Source organism: Triturus cristatus, chromosome 6, assembly GCF_964204655.1.
Source record: "Triturus cristatus chromosome 6, aTriCri1.1, whole genome shotgun sequence".
In the NCBI taxonomy this organism is placed as follows: Eukaryota; Metazoa; Chordata; class Amphibia; order Caudata; family Salamandridae; genus Triturus; species Triturus cristatus.
Window position 1 is genome coordinate 1,523,380,290 of NC_140589.1, and position 22,040 is coordinate 1,523,402,329.

A 22,040-nucleotide genomic window follows, 5' to 3' on the forward strand; every position below is an offset into this window, starting at 1 on the left:
TTTTCCAGGAATATTTGCTTGGAGAAGAGTGCATAATCTACTTGAACTAGGAAGTGCAGTGTTTATGTGATTTAATATGTTCTGCGTGTGTGCTTCTATTTCAGGTAAGCGTCATCGAACCCGGAAACTACTCACAGGCAACTAACATCCAGCTGCAAAGGCCTGCAGTGGAAATCTGGAACGGACTCAGTGAGGAGATGAAGGCGATCTACAGCCAGGAATATGTCAAAGATCTCTCAGACGTCGTTCATGCGAAGCTTAAAGAAGGCAGCAGCAAGGCACATGAAGTACTAGACGCTATTGTAGAAGCTTTAACATCCGCCACCCCAAGGGCCCGGTACCTGGTTGCAAGTGTAAAGGAGAAGATATTGGTTTTTATTTTCAATATTTGCCCAACCTCTTGGCTGGATGCACTCTTGTTCTTACAATTTAAATAAGTAAGGAACTTCTTTATAGGTAAACATGTGAAACATTAATCACTATTTTATATTTCCAAGGACTTGATTTTATCCGGCCTCATCTTGCATAGTATAGTCAGAGATACCCTCATGTATTTTCCTGGGAGAGGATGCTGGATGTCGAGGCACTCAATTTCAGAAGTATCAGGAGTGACATAATGTATTGGTGTTATGCTAGGAAACAACGGATCACTTTACATTATTTGGAGAAACGGGAGACAAGCTACACGATTGTGTACATCAAGTGGGGATTACTCTAACACAATATATATATGACATTTCACATTTTTAGGCACAGGGAGCTTATGTGATTTGGCCAGAGTCAAGCGCAAATGCCAGGATTCAAACGAGGTTCCTCAGGTTACAAAGTTGGCAGCTCTTGCCACTAGCCAACACCTCCTCTCCATCTCTTGTCCCCACATAATGCACACATTCCTCGACCCCATCACCTATTGACGTCACGGAGTTGACTCTTGTCACACTTTACACCCCTTGATAAAGCCGTTAGAAGTTATAACGGAAAATAAACATGGCTCTGAGATAGGATGGGCAACTTGACATTATCACTTCGTAAGAGGTTTTCCATGTATGCAGATACATTGCACAAGCGGACACTGGTATCCAAATACAGCGATATAGTGTAAAGCTCTGAAACGCCAGAGGTACATATCAATATCTGCTATGCATACTGTCCAATAGCCACCTATTGCCAAAGGACCCGGTGCATGGGGTCAATTCTAGCCATGACGCCATACTACTTGACATCTAATCTTAGCATTACCAGTGTCTGCAGGAAAAAAAACACTGCATTCTACATTTGGGCAGGGTCCACAACATAGTGATACTTCCCTGGGAAAGTCAGCCTTTGGCCTCGCCTTCAGAATCACTGCCAGCCCAGTTGTTGTCTAGTCGATTACTCGGAAAACTAGAACCAGGAGACATCATTTTTAATCAAAGTCTCCATTAGGCAAACATTTTGTGCTCTTGGGCAATCACTTTTTGAACTTTTCTTCTGCTCTCTTTTCATCAAGATGGACAGCAATTAAAATGAATCAGTGTAAAGGCTGCTTGTAATAGTGCGGTTTAAAAAATGCACCAGATATTACCTTGGGGAGGAGAGAAGTGCCCAGTGTCGGAGAATATTCACCAAAATGCAATCTGGTGGTAAATGTATAGCCTCTGCATCAAGCCGCAATGTGGTGCTGTCTCGGGTCTACTAATTTAACAAACTGTTGAATCCTTGACAAATCATGCTCTGCCTGTGCTTCTCTCCACTAATCTGACTCAATGTCAGCACTTTGAATCCGGTTTAATGGAAGAAATAGACACAGAGAGCATACCACCCGGGCAGGTTACCAGCATGGTTCACATTCATACATTCAGGGCTGACTATCACTAGGTGGCTGGATTTGCATCTCAAGAGCTGAATTGAAGATGCATTGTGCAGGACCCCTCCTGTGTTGCAGCTTCTCCCACCCAGCCAGCGACAGGTACCACTTTGGCAGCTCATAAAGGGCTGAAATGAAAGTGAGGGTTCCTAGTCTTTTACAAAGGTTGACAGTGGCAGCAAACCAAAATACGGACAATGAGCATCCCTCAGTGACTCTGTGCAGCCAGAAGAACAGGAGCCCTCCCTGCAAAATGCTGGATGGTTGGCCACCCTACTCAGACACCTCTACTTATTTTCTGTTGCTGGTAGTACCGGCTTAATACCACGGACCATTGGTAGCAAGGGCAGAGCTAGGGCTACCAAAGCACAAGTCAGGAGTGGCTGAATGGCACAATGTGAAACGAAAAAACCTGGCATTATTGTTGGCTTCCCCGCTTGACTTAATAGCATGATTCTCGGCAAATGTTGTATTTCACATTACTTCCTTTTTCCTCATTGCTTTTGCTAGCTCTTTGAAATACATGAGGCGAGGGTGTGTGCTATACATGCACCTCTATTGTGTCTGATTTAAATAGAATACAATGTTGCTCCTCCTAAAAACCTAGCCCACACATAGGGTGCACATAACAGCTGTCAAGCTTTTTAATTCACTAATGGTATTATCGTCATGCCATAGAAGGGGCATGAATATTTTTTAGTATATGTTTAAAAACTGTCACTTTTAATAAATAACTCTCAATGCAGTGATATTATTTGATGTACTAAGTTCAAATGCATCTGCATGTTATAGAAATACATTTTAGAGTGAGTTTGAAGAGTTTTCTTTATGAGATTTTTGTATAGTATTAGTTGCACAGGTTACGTGCTCAAAATTTCTGGGCTCGGCTTAAGCATGGTCTCTTCGACCCTAGGTAGACCCTGGGGTCGGGTATGGCTATGATGTATCCTGTTAACTTGTTGGTTCGTCCACCTCGAATCCTAAGGGACATGTCATGATTTCAGCATGAGAACTGTCTGCATTCTAATATGCGACTTCAATTCAAGGTCCTTGAACCAATCCCTCATTAAAATATTGGCCCACATAGAGTCTGTTCAAATTGTCTGTTGACATGAATATTGGCCTCCGTAGGTACAGACCAAAATACCCATTCCAAGGTCTTTACTGTCAGCTCCATTCCCCCTTTGAAATTAGTGAAGTATTCATCTGACCTGATATGAAGTCAAACAATTTTGTTGAACCCAGAAGCACTGGTCAACTACCACTGGAGTCAGGAGACACTTGTGGACCCAGTCAGGGGACACTTGTGGAACCAGTCTACTCTTGTTTTTTTATACGATCAAAATATATAGTCACTGTGCGTTTAATATTTAGATTTTATTTAGTTATTAGTAAATTTAGTAGCACAAGAGAAGCATGAATAGTTAGAAAATAGCATCTGTTACAGAGCAAAGGCCAAAAGCAAACTAATTCTGCCATTTAAAAAATATTACTTCTTCTGGGATCTGGTTATAATTATTGTGTAAAGCAAAGGTTAGTTGCAATGATAGGGAAGGCTAATAACGTAAAACTGTGAGGACCTCAGTGCCAAGTGGCAACAGTGTTCTGCTGCAAGTCCTTTACTGCAATCAGAGATATTACCCTTCTGCAAATCTACGTTAATGATCTTGGAATGGGTAAAAAGTAGTGATGAGATTCTATTGCATCCGAATTCCACACTTTTTCCCATTTACAACCTCTTTCCCCATGAAAATTTCTCCAGCCAACACCAGGAGAATTTTGTGGTGTGCAAAAAAAAATTAAGCACACTAATTTCGCTCAACTCACTATCCAATATTGGGCATCAAGGCCTTTAGCTTCCATATTTACTCCCTCACTTGTAACAAGGGTCTAAAGTTTCATCCTTTCATTGAGTCCCCCTATAATAACACGGGAAGATGTTACAATACCTAATGTTTGCAGGTTTCTCAGACCACAGGATATAATGCCCCTGTAATTCGGCAGTTGTGACGGAGTACCCCATCCGCGGAACTCTAAAACAGCCCCTTACTGTCTTATGGAACATCTATTTCATTCTTGAGGTTTTCAGGTCATACTAACAAAGGGCTTGGCTTTAAAAAAAATTATAAATATTCAGCTCAGCATTTCAACCTCAACACATTTTTTTGTGGCTGAAACCGAGACACATTGCCTGATTTTTAGGTCAGCCTGGACAGGGCTGTTATTGCCTGACCGTATGTGATCAGCAGAAAAAGAGCTTTGAGAAACACTACTGAGAGAGATTATTTGGCTCTACCCACACGTGATCTTCCTCCCTACTGGAACTGATTGGGAAGAAGTTATGTGAATCCACTGAAAAGGAGTGCTTGTTGCACAGATTATGCTCAATGTTTTAGGCCTGAGTTGGTTAAGGTAACAAGAGACTGAAAAAGGCTGTCGTCCTTATTGGTTCATGGGAAACATTTTTTCAGATGCCATGGATCCAGTCTGAAACTTATGAAACTTTATGAGAAAGGCATTAGACCTGATTTATTAATAGTGAAAAAGCAAACCTTAAAGCCAGTAGGTCTTTATGGGTGGACCATTATTATTAAAGCCAACAGACAAACATTTTCTAACGTCGTTTCACACAGATTACTGTGGTAGGCAAGGGTTTTGGTTACCCCTTCTAACAAACCCTGGCTTTTAACATTTCATTGATTTTTAGGCCTGTCTTTACTATGCAGCTGTCTGCACTGGCTTATGTGATCACCAGAAAAAGAGCTGTAAGAGGTACTAAAATAATGGTTGTGGTTCTGCCCACATGTTGATCTTCTTCTCTACAAGTAATTGGTTGAAAATTAGTTGTGTTAGTCCACCTAAGAAGTAGGTTCTATGATCACAACTGGAAGTGACATTGTTAATGTAGACATCAGGTCAAATACAGCTTTGTATGCTGTAACCCCATGAACAATACAAAAGGAAATGGTTTCAGATTGTGAACTCTCTGACAAATATCATTTGAGAAAGTTTTACTTTGGACTGCTTGGCAAAAACTATGTGAAGTGTTTTTACATTGAGAACTTTCTAACAAATACAACAAGAATGGATTTTTGCATAGTAAAATATTTAACATCATAGTCAGGAGCCTTATCTTGGGTACCGTCTGAGAAATTCAACAGGAATGGGATTTACATTGTCAGCTCCATGACAAATGCAATAGCAAGGGGTTTAGAATATATATTCCCTTTTGAGTCAAGCCAATGTAAATTCTTGTGCCTCTAAAAGAAGAGTTAGTTTTCATGTCAATAAATGATTTGGATCTACATAAATTTTTTGGTGAGTCTCTCTAGGAGACAAAATAATGATGTAAAGTTGTAGCTAACAGCCTTGAGTATTAAATATGGTGACAAAACACAGTAGGCCTTTCTTGTTACATAGTGAACAACTTAACAAAGCCTTAAGACTTAACTATTTTCCTCGTGAAAAATGCATGTTTTCCAATAGGCAAATACATGACAATTTTTGTATTTTGTATGATTAAAGCCTTCTGGTACACACATTGCCACATGGTACCTCAAAGATCATGGGAGCCGACTACTTGCACAAAATTAGTGACCTCATGTAGTTTCTCTTGGGGGCACAACATTTGCAACCTGCAAGCCACTAAAGGAGGTGTTAAAATTTGTAAAGCCATATGAAATCTTTTCATTTTGAATATTGTATTTCAGTTATATGTGCATTAAAGTGCCTTTCTTTTTTAAAGAAAATACTTTGGTTGGACATTCATTTATGTAGGGTATATTTGTGTGTTGCTCTTTTCTGAGTTTCAAGTTAACAACCCCTCCCTCAGTCAGCCGTCAATTGCTCTGTCTCAATACCTTGAAAAAACCTGTAACATACATTCCAACACTAGGTTAAGAGATATGGGCCCACACGTCGGATAATTACTTACACAGTACAAGTGCTTATGTAAAACATACTGTAATCGTTATGAACATGCTATGGCCGAGGGTATGAAGGTATTAACCTCGGATGCCATGTTAATTACCACCGATGCCTCTCACAGGATATATCAGAACAGATTTGCCATTATTGAAAAATTTTACTTTATTTATTTGGTTGTTCTCAGGCAACGCTGTGGATGCAGTAAAATGTGAGGTGCTCCCAGTAATCCATTTCCACGAAACCTCCGCTCACGCACTCGTGCATGTGCAGCGAGTGCTGGGGGACCCGGTGGGACCTAGTCTCTAATGCACAGCATTTTGAATTATTTGTGTGCTCCCCATTATAGGTGCACAATGTCCCGATAAAACTAAGAGAAATGTCAGAAGCGGGCAAGATACGCGGCTCGGAGAGCAAAAAATAGGTATCGGGCAGGGCGTGAACTCTCGGGGCATATCTCATGAGAGTACTTGTATTTTAGCTACTTTGTTAGTGGTACACTTTGAGCTCTTTATGCACTTAATCGTATAATGAACCTATGAATACAAGCATACTTTTCTCTATTAACAGAGTGCGCCTACGGGGTCCCTTCTCCCCAGAGACTCTAGAGAACCAAAACTCCGACTTTGGGCAGTGTAGGTCTTAGGACTTGTTCCTCTTGCATATGAGTGTATACCGCACCTTTCACAACACTTCTTGTGATTTTTATTATGTGAGAATGTTCTCACTTGAGTGTGTCTACAACAATGAGTGATGGAATGAAAGGGATTCACGATTGTGCATGACTTGAGACATGCACAGTGCATGGTTACAAATGAATACAGTACACAATAGCGCAAGTATGTGCCACTATATGAATGATGATAAATATGTCTCTCCTCTTTTTGTTCCAGTCAAAAACAGGGAAATTCCCACTTTATGGTTTGTACATATATGCATGTTTCTAAATGTGATAATTTCACACTGTCATACTATATTGCAAATTGGTAAAAAAAAAATACAGAGAATAGAGATTATAAACATATGTGGTCCTGAAGAAAGCACAATGGCCCTGAGGGGCAATAATCTGGGCTGAAACATGTCTTGTTCCTGAAAAAAGCCCAATGATGCTGAGGGACAATCAGCAGTGCTGAAACATGACAATCTCTGATCTTTGGGTCATACTGTACCCTAACATCATTTTGTAAACCTGTTTTTAACCTTGCCAAAGGCTGTCATAATAAACAACGGATTAGAGAAACCTCTAGGCAATTTTAATTAGCAGTCCCTTTATAGTAAAGTGCTCCGCTTTTAAATCGCGTTGAGCCCAGCCACTCACACTAGGTGTGGTGGGTGAGGATCTGATGATAAAGCATGCCATAGGTGTTACCTGTGGGTGAGGATTCATTTACAAAATCTACAATATTCCGGGATCCCACTATCCACTATACTGCTTTCAAGGGATGAAGAAGATAGGATAACCCTCTCACTTTGATAGGCTCAATACCCTGAAAGCCATGTTTTATATGAAAGTGGAAATAATTTTATATTGAGAACTCTTTGACAACTGTCATAGGAAGAACTTTCTTTATCATTTCGTTGACGAACACCACAAGGAGGTGCTACATATTGTTTAAAACTAGGAGACCTTCTGACACAGAGCTTTAGGGTGTGGTGCTAGAGATGTCTTGTTTCCATTGTGTACATTTGTAAGTTTTTAGTACTTAGCTGTATGTGAATTAAAAGTATTTCTTCATTTTAAAAGTAAAAACACTGGCCATTGTTGTATTAAGAATTATTGTGCAGTTAATGGAGGTCTTTATCATTTATCTCACCACTTTAGTTGCCTTAATTCATTTGTTTGACTTTTCTTTTTTGAATTATGTGATTGAAATTCAATTCATAATACAACAAAATGGTAGTAACAGACTTTTCTCTTAAACTTAAGGAATACATTAGTATAGTTGCACATGTGTTGACCAATAATCTTTAGAAGCTGAATGCAAATAAAATGGAGATGGTTCTATGGAATCATCTTTGCACCTGGACCTCCGCTTGGTAGTTACTGGCACTTGACCCATACCCATCCCTTGCTAGTATGACCAAGAATGTTGGTATTACTATCTAAGAGAATGTTACTTTCTGCCCTTATGTCAAGACGGCTGCTGGTATGCTACTTCTTTTTGAAGAGCTTAGGGAAATTCTTACTTGCCTCTGAGTTGAACTGAAAAGACTGGGGCTTACAGTGTAGTCAGTACCATTTTTAAATGTGGTACCCTTTGAGGATTCTAAAAGAGTTGGGAGTGAAAAAGATTGGACAGGACATACCCAAAATGAGAGTGCACTAAACTATATTTTATGTAGATAAAGACACTGTTAGGTATATATGTAGCAAGGTAGGACCAAAATTCCCCATTTAGACACACAGCAGTTGAACATCTGTTCTTAATAGTTTACATTATTCCAGCAGTGAGCAGCTAAAGGCAACATACACATTTTGATTTTTGATTACTCAGTGTGTCAAAAAGTACAGTTCACATTTTTCACACTTTTATCAAAATGCAAAATGAAAGTGGATCTTGCTGACTTTAGCTTCTCCCAATTGGAATGATTTAAATCAATACGACACATTCATTTTCATCTGTGTTTTTATATTAATATCTTTGCCAGGAGGAAAACTTACAACATATGAAACACTGCATGGAGGATAGAAAAAGAAAGGAGGAACCACCTAACATAACAGCTCGCGGCTCCCTTCTTAAAGTGCTCACAATAAACAAGAATACTAAGGATATATCTTCTATAGCATTCCTTCCAGTATTAATCATGATAGCTGCTGTTGTCCAGACCCCGGAAGCCATGGAGGAAGTCAAAATGAGCCCCTCTTCCACCAACTCTCATAAGTCACTGAACTTGGGAACCCTCAACGCTGCCTCTCCAGCCTCCACCCCCAACGGGACCATCGCACCCACATCAGCATCACCTAATAAGGAACTGCAGTAGAAATATACAATAAAATCATGGATCTCTCCAACCTCTCACATACTTCCAGTAGATCCAGTTGCATTCCCTCCAATTCAGACTTCAGAATTTGTGAAGAAATCCTTGCTGAAGCTCCCAACTCTCTCACTTGAACTCCACTTGTATTTTACCCAGAGCTTTCATGGTCATACCCAACGTAATCATACTCTCCACAACACACTCACTAAATTCCCCTGCTGGTCATAGAGGAGTTAACGACTGATTGACATTGTTCCAACCATTAAGGTGCTTTCAGATTTTTATAGTGCTTGCTCAAAGTTCACCATTCTTCCTGTAAGGGTTTCAAGATTGTGTTCAACTGCATTCCTTTTTAACAGCTATGCCCTCCCTTCGCATCATCAGCTCACTATGCAGCGGTTTAGTAAAAAGTGCCCTCTGTCCATTCATGGGAGGCATTTCTCCCCTAGCTTGTTCCTCTGTCAGCATTGGACTTTTGTGACACTTTCAAAATGAGGATTCCCTTGGCTTTAACTTCTCTCCTGTTTAGTTATTTTTCTTTTCAGCCATTTTGATAACCAGGAAAACAAATATGAGTGTGTGCATACAAGAGTTTTAGGCTGAAGGAGCTGCTCCCTGCAGATACTTCAGTGAAGAGAAGCCTCACAACAGTTACTCAGTCCTCTAGTTGGCATTCTGTAGCAGAAGGTGCATGGGTGTCAAATGGCTTGGTGTAGTGGAAGTGACATCACATGCCCTTTGGTCCTCATGACATCACAGGAAATTACATCATATGACCGTTGAGCTGGTGGCAGTAACAAAAGTGAAATTAAACAGCCCAGAATAAATGGAAATAAAAAACATACTATGACATTAATGTGCATTTTTCTACTCAGTCAAAATTGTAAAATTGGAGGCGTGGTCTGGCCACGTAGGAAGATGGCCGCCTAACTGTGAGGCTCTGCTCTGGGCCGGCACTCAAATGGACTGAACATCTATTTGAAGGTGTCTAAGGATGTTCTTTTGGCATTTCTGAGCAATCGGAACAGTGAAGCTGTCAGCTGTGAAAATTCTGTCCTGCTAGACCATCTCTAACTGGCTTTTCTGAAGTGTGGATACATTGTGGCTTGCCGGGCCTTGCAGAATCCTAGGATCCCCGGTGCTTGAGTAACCTGAACTCCCGATGACCTCACTGCTAATTGGGCTGTGACTCCAGCTGGAGGAAACATTCCTGGTCAAAAACATTTTTTCTTCATGAGGTAAACCGGCCCTTTTTATAATCATCTATAACTGAAGTGTTGTATTCTGAGGAAAAAACCACTCACAATTCACTGCTAATACAACAATTTAAAGAAATTCTGCTGTCTCATATTATTAAGTTGCCTTTTTAAGCATTTTTCCACAGTTCCTTTTCAAGCAAGAAACATTGTTTCAATACACTTCTGCCAGGCCCAGCAGTAATTTATGTTCTCTGGGTTAAGGTTAAGCTTTTTTCAACTACTTCAGTGAAATAAGAAACATTGCTTCAACACATGGCTGCCGGGCCCAGTAATAATTTATGTTTCCTGAAGCATGTGTGACTTGTATTCCTGCTGACTCCTCTGCTAAATGGACTAACAATGGAAAATGTATTTATGAAAAAAGGCAGCTTTACTTTTGGCTAAAAGTAATTGGTGTACAGACATGTGTTAAAAAAGGAAGTGAGTTGATAGCACATTATCTTCACTGCTTACCTGCTAATTGGGCTACAAGTGTTGCAGGCCTCAGTCTGGATGTAATATTCCCGGTCTCATATTTTATATATGATGAATGACAACTCCACTTGAGGCTTAACATAATCAAAGTGCAGAATTGCGCAATCTGCATTTTTTTCTCTCACATGAGGATTATTACTGAAAGAAAGTGAGGGAAATCATTGTTGCAGTGATTTTTCCAGCATTCCCTGAAAGGTTTAATGCTGTCTGCATGTACATCAATATGCATCAATGCTATTCATATAGCGCAAACTCCTCATTTATTTTTCTCCTCACAACTTAAGTATTTCTCTCATGATAATTTTTATTAAAATAAGGAGATTTTTCAGCTGCAGGTTTACTGGTTGCTTACTTTTCTAATCTACATAAAACTGCTGCGATATTTTCCTCAATGCTTTTTGACTCCAGTAGCACTTGATTATATTTTGCTTTTTGGATCGCTCTACTTGAAGGGTTGTTGTCTGCAGTTTTAAATATTCCCCGACATTTGAAGTTAGAAGTGAATGTCTAATAACAAGAGTGGAAACACACCTTCTCATTCACTTTTATTTGCTGATGTATTAAAACAACAACGCAAGATGTCTGGAAAAAACTCCACTGCATCAACTTCTAATAAGGCACATAATACTTCCTTGGTGGTATCCAATGCTGCCATGGATCGTCTTTTCCAAGAAATTTCAACAATCAGCTGTCGGCTAACAGACATGGATATAAGCATTTCATCTCTTACCTCAGAAACTAAATCAATACGAGCTGACATAGCACTATTCCATGCTAAAACAGAGGGTCTTGATCAACGTTTGACAATTGTTGAAAATAAAATCGTATCAACGCAGTCTAGAGAGGAAGAACTTCCTTTTCTGCGTAGTAAGTTAGTGGATTTAGAAGACCGCAGCAGAAGAGACAATATTGGTTTTTTTGGATTTCCAGAAAAAATTGAAGGCCAGAATACCAGAGCCTTTTTGTGTGATGTACTCCCTAAATTAGTTGGCATACAGTTCGATCCACCGCTTGAGATCCAGAGAGCACATCGATTAGGTCATCCACGGCACGGTAAAGACACACGTCCAAGACCCCTTATTGCTTGTTTCCTAAGGCATGAGCAAGTTCGACAACTACTGATAGCAGCACGTACTCAGGGTTCCTACTCTTATGACGGTTATGAAATAAGATTGGCAGCTGATTTTTCCCGTGACACCAATGAAAGAAGGAAAGCGTTTCTCTCCATGAGACCTCAATTGAGGAAATTAGACATTAAGTATGGTTTGTTTGATCCAGCACGCTTTCGAGGCTCTAAGAATGGGGACACCAGAGACTTCTACAATCCAGATGAATTACAACGTTTTTTGGTTGACATGACATCTCAAGACATGGACACGCAGTCTGCTCCTACCCCTGCTCCTTCTCGGAATCCTCAAGCTATTCCCACATCTGTGAATGACATGCGTCGCAATCTACATGAATCCCGTCAAAGAGGCAGAGAATTTGAATGGTCTATTCGCAGTCAAGATGATACATCTTCCGCCTTAAACACTGTCTCCACCTTAACTCAGGAACAACGTCGAGATAAGTCCCGTTCTCCTCTAAAGTCTGCCTCTAATGAGAAATCATTTTGATGTCATGGCTCCTATATAACTTATTAAGCCATAGGTTGCAGGTACTTTTGCTTATGTCTCTCTAATTGACAGATATAGATGATCTCTGTGCTGTTTTACTGGTTAAATTCTCTTGTCCTTTTGGAATGTTCTATTTATTTTCCTGTATTCATGAATAGATAGTCACAACTCTGTAGCATTTTACATATATTAGTCATCAAAATGTCTCAGTATTAACTTTTCATGCTTATTTTTTATTAGGGCTATTATTTAGGTTATGGATTTTGATTATTCACTACTATTATATTTCTTGACGATGTCCTTTATAGGTTATTAGTGCATGATTTATCTATCATATGCAATATAGTTATTTTATCTATGATGACTATTTGACCTATTCTTAGATATTTATATATTTCAAATCCTATATCTTTATCAATATTTAGTTTACTATGACTTAAATCTTCTAATATATTTCCAAAATGTTATAATATAAATGTTATGCTCTCTTAATATGCTATCCTTTAAAGGGCAGATTTTATATCCCTTTATATTCCTTACCAGCTTAGTTCATATTTTCTATTTTTACTTTATTTTATTCTTTCAGGGTTTACTTTCCTAGCTTCTCATATCAATGTTATTGGCCACTTTAAATTTTTTCCTTCTTTTTTCTCTCTTTAAATGTTCTAGCCCCGGATTTTCCTTATTAATGGAGTCCCGGCCCAGAGTGGTGCTATAGTGCGCCCAGACTCGCGGTTAAAAGTCTATTGTTATTCTATTATACTCTTTCTATTATTCTTTTGTAGTCTATAAATCTTTCTTTATTTGCTTTCTATACTTTATCTTTATTTATCTTTCTTATTGGTGGCTTTTTTCCTTTCCTCTTCTATATCCATTTCCATCACATCTTTTTGCAAGTCTCTCTCTTTTTTTTTTTTTTTCTTTTTTTTAATTTTATTTTATTTATTTATTTTTATTTCTAACATGGTCCTTGCTCATGATTTATTTGCTATATCCTGGAATGTCAATGGATTAACACACTATATCAAACGGAAGAAGGTTCTTTCCTATTTACAATCTAAAAAGGTGGATGTGGCTCTTCTTCAAGAGACTCATCTAAATACACTCGAGTCTGAAAAACTTCATAGAGATTGGGTGGGTAAAGTTATCCACAGTAGTATCAGCAATGGGTCTTCTTCAGAAGCAGGCCCTACTCGAAAATGTGGGGTAGCAATCCTTATCAGAAAAACATTACCAGTTCGTGTACTTAAAACATGGGAAGACTCACAAGGCAGATATGTTTTTGCAAAAATGTGCATTGGTAATATTCATATATGTGTGGGTTCAGTTTATGCTCCTACTGGTGCTAAAAAAGATTTCTTTCTACGTTTGAATCGTTTGCTGTCGGAGATTGATGCCTCACAATACATCATCGGAGGCGATTGGAACCTGGTGAGAGATCCAGTTTTGGACAAAACTGGACCTCTTGATAAGAATAATGCAGCGGACAGAGCCCTTATGAATGATATCATTGCAGACAACGGCCTTATAGATCATTGGCGCTTATCACACCCAAATGATGTTGAATATACATTCACATCTCCCTCCCATGGCACCTTATCAAGATTGGATTACTTTTTAATTTCTCAAAGAACGGTCCAATCAATCCAAGATTCTTGTATTTTGGAGGCATCCATCTCTGATCATTCTCCGGTCCTCTTGTGCCTACAGACTGGGACACCCAAACCAGGTCGTAAACCCTGGAGAATGAACATCCAACGTCATAAAACACCCCTTGGTAAAAAACAATTGCAAGAACATCTTCATGATTATCTCACATTTAATCAAAATTCAGTGGATTCTCACAGGGTCATATGGGCTGCTGCTAAAGCTGATATTCGTGGTAGACTTATGCGAGATGCAGCCCAGTTCAACAAACAAAATATTGCTAAACAAAATCAATTGGAACAAGACATTACCAATTTCACACGTTTATATACTAAAAGCCCTACTTTACAAAATCGAAAATTACTGGAACAATCACGCATGGCATTAAATTCTCTTTTCACCTCCAAGGCGGAATATGCCTTACAAAAAATGAAAGGAAGACATTATGAACAGGGTGAAAAAGCGGGTAGACTTCTAGCAGCACAATTGAAGCAAAGAGAGGTTGCTATGGCTATCCCTGCTTTACAATCCTCTAAGGGTTCCATGTTAACATGTCCTCAGGATATTGCTAATGAATTTGCCACATACTATAAATCTTTATACACTCCAGACGCCCATATAGATCAGGGTAAAATGTTGTCTTTTTTAAATGGATTAGAACTACCATCTCTTTCTGATGAAGATAGATCCATACTGGATGAAGACATTAGTAAAGAAGAGATTTCTCACGCTATCCTTAAACTTCCTTATCACAAAGCACCAGGAGAGGATGGTTTTCCAGCAGAATTTTATCGCTGGTCCGGAGATAAAATTATAGACTGTTTGCATGTGGCATTTCAAGAAGCCGAACGTACTTCCACCTTTAGGTTATATATCTAATAAAGCAGTAATAGCAGTTTTACCAAAACCAGGAAAAGATCCACTTCTTTGTAGCAGTTATCGTCCCATTTCACTTCTTAACTGTGACATAAAAATTCTAGCTAGTATTCTTGCTTCTCGTCTGCTCAGAGTTATTCCCTCTCTCATTCATAATACCCAGGTGGGCTTTGTACCTGGTCGATCTTCCAGAAATCATTTACGCTCCCTAGCTCACACTCTGCATACTGCTAAATCTTTACAGGATGATGCTTTGGCATTATCATTAGACGCTGAAAAGGCATTTGATAGAGTGGAGTGGGATTATTTATTCCTAATCTTAGAAAAATTTGGTTTGGGAGAACAATTTATAAGAAAGATTAAAGTGTTATATGAACAACCCACTGCACTGGTCAATTGTGGAGGATTTACTTCCGATACTTTTACTATACAGCGAGGCACCCGCCAGGGATGCCCCCTCTCCCCGCTTTTATTTTTATTAGCCATTGAACCTTTAGCGGCCGCTATTCGGCAATCTTCCAATGTGGTTGGTATTTCCTTACCGGTGGGTGAATCTAAACTTTATCTATATGCGGATGATATACTGCTCACTATTACTGATTTAAACAGATCTTTACCATCGTTACTTCAAATTATAGAGGAATTTTCTTCTTTTTCTGGGTATAAAATAAATTGGGATAAGAGTGAAGCACTTCCCATTTCAGATGGCACCTCAAGGGATGTGATACAGGGATATCCATTTCATTGGCAACCTTCTCGGTTAAAATATTTAGGTATCTTGGTAAATAAGGGATTGGACGCCATGGTATCAGATAATTTAGGGCCTTTAATCATTCAGATGCAACGAGATTTTGATAAATGGAAAGCGCTGGGTCTGTCTTTATGGGGTAGAGTTCAAACGGTGAAGATGGTTACGTTACCGCGCTTTCTTTATATTCTTGGTATGCTTCCTCTTCATGTTCCCTTATCCACATTGCGCCTTATAGATTCCAAAATTAAATCTTTCATATGGGGTTCTATTAAACCTCGTCTGGCTATACATAAATTAAATGCTCATCATTCCTATGGTGGTCTCAGTCTTCCCTCCATTGAACATTATACCATTGCCTTGCATTTATCACAGCTCTCATACATGCTCCAAGATAATTTAAATACACCACATTGGGTCCATGTTGAGCGACATCTTCTCTCTGCAACAAATGGTCTTGCAGTTTTATATGGATCTGGTTCAAGCCGAATAGATCCACGTAACCCCCTATTGTCTGCAATGCGTAAGATATGGCAAAGAGCGCATCGTATCTTGGGCATTAATTATCGTTTACATGTAAAGGCTCCTATATGGAACAACTCCAGGATACGCATTAAAGGTAGAAGCTTTCTATGGCCTTAATGGAAATCGGCAGGTATTCTCACACTAGACCAAATTCTCCATGACGGGGATCTTAAACCTCTATCACAGTTAATGGATGAATTCAACTTACCCCCGCTGCAGCATGCCAAATACGATCAACTTAGAAAATCTCTTCTCAAAGCTCTTGGTGCCACACCTTGGTCATTATCTATATCACCAATAGTGTTTTATTTACAAATTTGGGGCAAACAGAAAGGTGTCATTTCAGGTCTCTACAAAACAATTACATCTCAATTATTTTCACACCCATTATCCTGCGATCTCCGACATAAATGGCAAACACGTTTACAGACTTCTTTTTCAGATATGGAATGGATGAATATACTAGATGGTTTGGATAAGGGAGCTCGAGAAGCTCGTTTAAAGTTTTGCTTATTTAAAATTCTACATGACTGGCATTGGTCTCCGGTTAGATTATATAAGGCAGGCTTGTTACCGCATTCCAATTGTTGGAGATGTAATGCTTCTGGATGTGATATTGTTCATATTCTTTGTACGTGTCCATTGGTTAAACATTATTGGTCTTACATAGGTCAGACCTTACATAAGTCTATCTCACTGCTTTTACCCCTCTCCACAGCTAATATTATATTACATGATTTCAGAAATGTTCCCACTCTTTCTAAACCACAATCTCGTTTCCTACATACCGCGCTTGCAACTGCTAAAATCTGTATATTAAGACAATGGAAATCTTCCACTCCACCATCTCAAGAGTCCTGGTTATCTGCTATGATTCAAAATGCTTCGCATGAAAGGATTATATATAATATTCAAGATCAACTAGAGTTATTTTCACAGAAATGGAATCCTTTTTTACTTTCTTAACATGTTTGTATTTGTTATCATTTCGTTTTTAAAACTTGATTGTGTATGCTTTTTCACTCTTTACTTTATATATTGTTATGTATATTTATTGTCCTAGATAGCATAATATTAAATATTGTTTTATATATGAATTTACTTTTTAATCTCTATCATATGATCCTTACCCTTATTACTTGTATTTGAGTTTTCTTGTTTTTGTTTAATGATTCTGAAATGCTAATAAAAAATTTCAACACATCAAAATTGTAAAATTACTGATGCCCCAGAAACTGCAATACTGTGCAAACATCAAGGTCAAGCTTCAGAGTCGTTTTTCACGCAGCACAGCAACCAAAGTTGCTCTTCTGTCTTGTGTGAAAGAGAGAGAGTAGGACAGCACTATATCTACTAATATATGGTAGTGTTTTCCTCTCTCCATGCGCTGCCGCACTTAGACTCCCGTGCACCAACACACAGCACCATAGGACACGGGTGTGTTAAATTCCATCAAGCATAGGTTTTGTTCACGGAGGAAACCCTTTTATTTTGCATGCTAGCTATTTTGCCTTTATTTAGGCAAATCATGATTTGCGTTGGAAAGTAAATCCCACCCAGCTTTGCACCAGGTTTTTGTTACAAAAGTAATGCAAACCTTGTGCAAAGTGTTAGTAAATCTGGGCCCAAACTTAAACTGAAATGAAGATGTTCCCAGCAGATAATTTCAGGGGTGCCGTTATTGGTCTCATTTGAATTAAATTGCCATTCTAACTCAGGCCTTAGTGTCAATAGATAGCCATGCATGCATTGCAACTCGTACCTTAATAAGGAGCTTTTTCACACATATGAATCCCTCTCCATGCTATCTTGAACTGCAATACAGTCCAGTCTTTCATTCAACTGAAATTTCATGTTTGCTCAATATGTCGCAACTTTAATGGTCTAATTAATTTTCTTCTCATTAATATTATTTTTTCCTAATAAAGTCTTTCTGCCTTTCAATAACAGATGAAAAATTAAACACACATAAAAAAAACACGGGCAATAGGTACAGGTATTCCACACTTTAGAGCAGCAAACCAATAAATCTGTTTTTGTCCTGAAGACAGGGGTCGCGAGCTGCAGTCTAGGGGTGGCAGCTGTGACCACCCTGGCGACCCCTAAAAGACGTATAGGAGAAAGTGACCAGGCTCCGACATATGTGGGCCGCTCCACGAAATTACTATCTTTTGCGTGGTTTATGCTCAGGTTTTTTCCCTATCTGTAGAAGTCAGTGCACCTTACCCCTGCTAAAGTGTCTGTGCTCCCCCTTTTAACATAGCTGAATTATCACACTCCTAATTAGCATATTTACTTGCCTATAAGTCCCTAGGGACAGAATTACACGCCCCTTGTGCCTCCATTGTGTCACTTTTTTTGACACAACAGCAGCGCTAACAATGCGGCCAAAATACAACGTGACGCATCTAGGGAGATGCTCCACGTTGTAAAGCCCAGCGTCACATTACACCTGTGTCAGGTATAATGTATGAAGGGTGGGCATTCCCATGCAAAAGGCCATGTAGAACTGATGCAGTGAAATTTACAACATTTCACTGCGTCACTCTACGTGTTCACTGCATCAAAATCTCTATGCCTGCTCAGACCAGGCGTAAGGAATGACGCAGGGCTTTTTGAATGGGACTTGCCTATCTGTTATGGTGCATTGCTGGAGTTGCATCACTTTCATGAGCAACTCCAGCAATGAATCATTTTTGGGCCAACAGATGCATCAGAATTTCTGACGCAGCTGTTAATTCTTGCGCCGTGGAGCACTGTATTGTAAATACAGCGCATCCATGGTGGCGTAAGGACATTTAGCACTAGCGCAAGGAAACTGATGCATTCATGCAGATGCGTCAGTTCCTTGTAAATCTGCCCCCTGGTGTATTGTAAGAAGTATAATAAAGGCCTGTAAGTTAAATGCGACTAGTGGACTGTAGTACCTATGTGCCATCCACTACACTAAGAATGAAAATGTCCTGAAGCACACCTTGTGTATTTCACATTACAGTTGAATTATCCTCATTTTTCAAATTTAGCATGCAGCACCCGTGAACGGTGCGCCGTTCCTTTCGCACCGGGGCATAATGTACTAGAAGGTAGTGACCCGCTATGGTAGTAGGTCACACGCGCGTTGCACAGCTGTATTCACATTGGTATTGCCAAATTAATACACATCCACCGTAGTAAGCTGATTTTTATCCTGTTTATTTCCGTATTTTTGAACATATTTTATACATTTTGTTGAGACCATCACGTCAAAAGATATGAAATTGGTAGCAATTTTGTTTTTTTTAAATTCCATGTGTTGGCCATCCAGGCCTATACATGAATATATGACGAATTTCCAAACCTCCACCAGATTCGGTACATTTCCTTTACTCAATGCATTTCGGTTTAGAAAAACCTTCCTCAGGAGTATCTATAAATTATAAAGATGTATATATTACAATCACACGACATGTAAACCCCACGAAAACCTAAAATCATGTTTACTTAAAATATCTGTCTCCAAGTCAAACAAATCACTAAACGTGCCAATTAATCACAATTCCATCGTCCCCCAACGTGACTCCCAAGTTCAACTAAAAAATGCAGTGCATTACATATGACCACCAGTCTTACTCCCGGAATTTTCTCCTTCATCATAATCTTAAAAACCATGGGGCAGATTTATGTTTCCTGGCGCATCCCTGCAAATCAGCAGGGATGCGCTAGGAAAGATGCGTCATGCAAGTTTACCCTTGCGCCACCACAGATGCGCCGTATTTACAATGCAGTGCATCGTGGCGCAAGGATAAACAGTGCATGACGCATGTGATGGCATAAGGGTGGCGCATTGCTGGAGTCGTGTCGCAAGCACGACGCAACTCCAGCAATGTTTAGGGGCTGCCCATACCTTACATGCTGCGTCATGCCTTACGCCTGCTTCAAGCAGGTGCAAGGTTTTGATGCAGCAGCGTCGGAAAAGTGACTGAGTGAAATCTTGTAGATTTCACTGCGTCACTTTTCCGAGGCTTTTTCCGCTGGAACGCCCACCCTGCATACATTAAACCTGACGCAGGTTTAATGTGGCGCAGGGCTTTACACCGTGACGCATCTCCATAGATGCGTCACGATGTAAATAGGGCGCAACGTGGCACAGGGTTTACGCCGCCGCTGCGTCACAAAAGTGACGCAACGGCGGCGTAAAAGTGGCGCAAGTCTGACATATATCTGCCCCCATGTGCTTTTAACCCCCACACCCTCGATCAACCACCCCTCTGAAAACAATCCCTTATGAACCTAAAATCCTCCTGTGCCCGAATCAGCAAACCACCCATTCAACTCCATTCTTTCCCTGCATCCGGTTTAAACACCTTTACCAACCCCCTTCGCATACCTGATGTACAGATTCACAGCGCATAAACCATGCTACCCCTCCCAAATTGAAATTGATGTTACCCGCTCCTCCTCTCAGGTCACAGGTGTTAACCATCACGTGTTCTCCCACAACCCGCCAATCAGACCTCCTCAAATACCTGCCAATGCTGACTGTGCTCGCAATGTGCTTCAGACCCACAGAAACCCCCATATATCATGTGCAAATATATTATAAAAGTCGCATGTTGCGTACCCCACTGAAAACAATACGTGCAATGAAGAGTCCATGTCAATCACTTCTCAATGATCCGAACGTAGTGCACCTCTTTTGATGTGAAGCGTGATGATCTCTTTTACTCTCAGTTTATTGCTTCCTCTTGCCAGGGTGCTAACAGGTGGTGAAACGGTTAGTATTACGACATGAATAAAAATGTCCAGTACCAGGGGACTGCGCTCAGGTTAATTTAGTGACTTTGAGGGATCACCCTGACAAGGATTGTGATAATTACTCAATGGGAGTCATCACCCCCCTTGACTTATAACCCAATTGCTTATAGCCACCACCCCAGAGCAGCTTATAGGTTCCCTAGGTGAGGGAGCTTCATTCTCTTTGCTTCCTCCCGCACACCAGAAGCCCGATCGGGGTTGACGTTCTTCGGTACAATTACAACAGTGGCTGATAGAGGTATATTAAAAAAAGAACAACACACAGCCAACCATCAATGTGGCCTTGCAACAGTTTTTTTCAAAAGAAAGTGAACTCTATTAGAGACATGAATAGATTGCATTTTTACATTAAAACATTTTGCAAAGAAGACTTTCTCATCTGGCACTAGTTCAGACCTGTCCCAGCAGTATTCTTCTTTGCTTCCAGCTTGGCCTCAGCATTCTCTATAGCACCTCTTCAGCAATCCTGGTAAGTGGCCACCAGTGGAGGTTGTCACCACCAGCTCTTCAAGCTCCCCATCACTAGACAACCGTGGGGTAAATGATAGGACCTCAAATAGGGTCATCTCCCAGGTTCCTGGCAGTGAGAAAAGGCATCATAGGTATCAGCACTCCCGCTGACTTGAATCTCCCGTGGCGCCTCTGCCGCGGTCATTGCGAGACCAAGATCAGTAAAGGAAAGTGAGCCATTAGCTGGAGCTAAAAAGGAAAACAATCATCTTGGTCATCGGCTGGTTCTGCCCCCTTTACTAATTTATTTAGAAAGTACATTATTTCTGCAGCAATTTAAGAGTCTTCCAAAGCTTGGCCATCACAAATGGTGTCCCTAGTGTTGTTTTCGTTTACCTCTATCTCACTGGAAGTTAGTTTCCCAGATTAGTAACGTGAAACAGGTGCTTCGCTATCAGATACATAAACCTGCAACATATGTGTAAAGTGGGGGGTAGATTTTTGCTAGATGTTTGAGACTTTAACTTCTCTGTAACACATTCCATAACATAGTTAGAATAGAAATGGGCCAGTACAATCTGAGTATGTGGAGAAATAGATCTGTGGTCATTGACCTAAGCATGTGAGATCTGTGTTACCTAATTTTCAACATACCAGCAACGCATAAGTTTGTTTCTGAGGGGCTCTCTTTCCATTTATTAAAAATAAAAAGCTGTCAGTTTTTAGCACTTTTCCTGTAATTTGCTGCAAGCTGCTGGTGGCGTATAGTGTTGTCTTTTACCATACGGCAGCCCAAACAGCAGCTTGTGCCCTGATTTTGAAAGAGAGAATTGCAGTTAAATGCCTGAACCTCACCCGCAGTCACTATTAGCGCTTTAGATCACTTCCCCACCCCAGTTCAG

General features: G+C 40.0%; 1 protein-coding gene across 1 annotated transcript in view; it reads left to right on the forward strand.

Annotated features, from left to right (window-relative positions):
* LOC146821625 (D-beta-hydroxybutyrate dehydrogenase, mitochondrial-like) overlaps positions 1-5,595 on the forward strand; it is a 223,366-nt gene extending 217,771 nt beyond the window's left edge. The window contains exon 4 of the mRNA XM_085612661.1: positions 105-5,595. Within this exon, the coding sequence (XP_085468787.1) occupies positions 105-437 (333 nt within the window). The 3' untranslated portion in view covers positions 438-5,595. The remainder of the gene's footprint in view (positions 1-104) is intronic.
* The last annotated feature ends 16,445 nt before the right edge of the window (positions 5,596-22,040 follow it).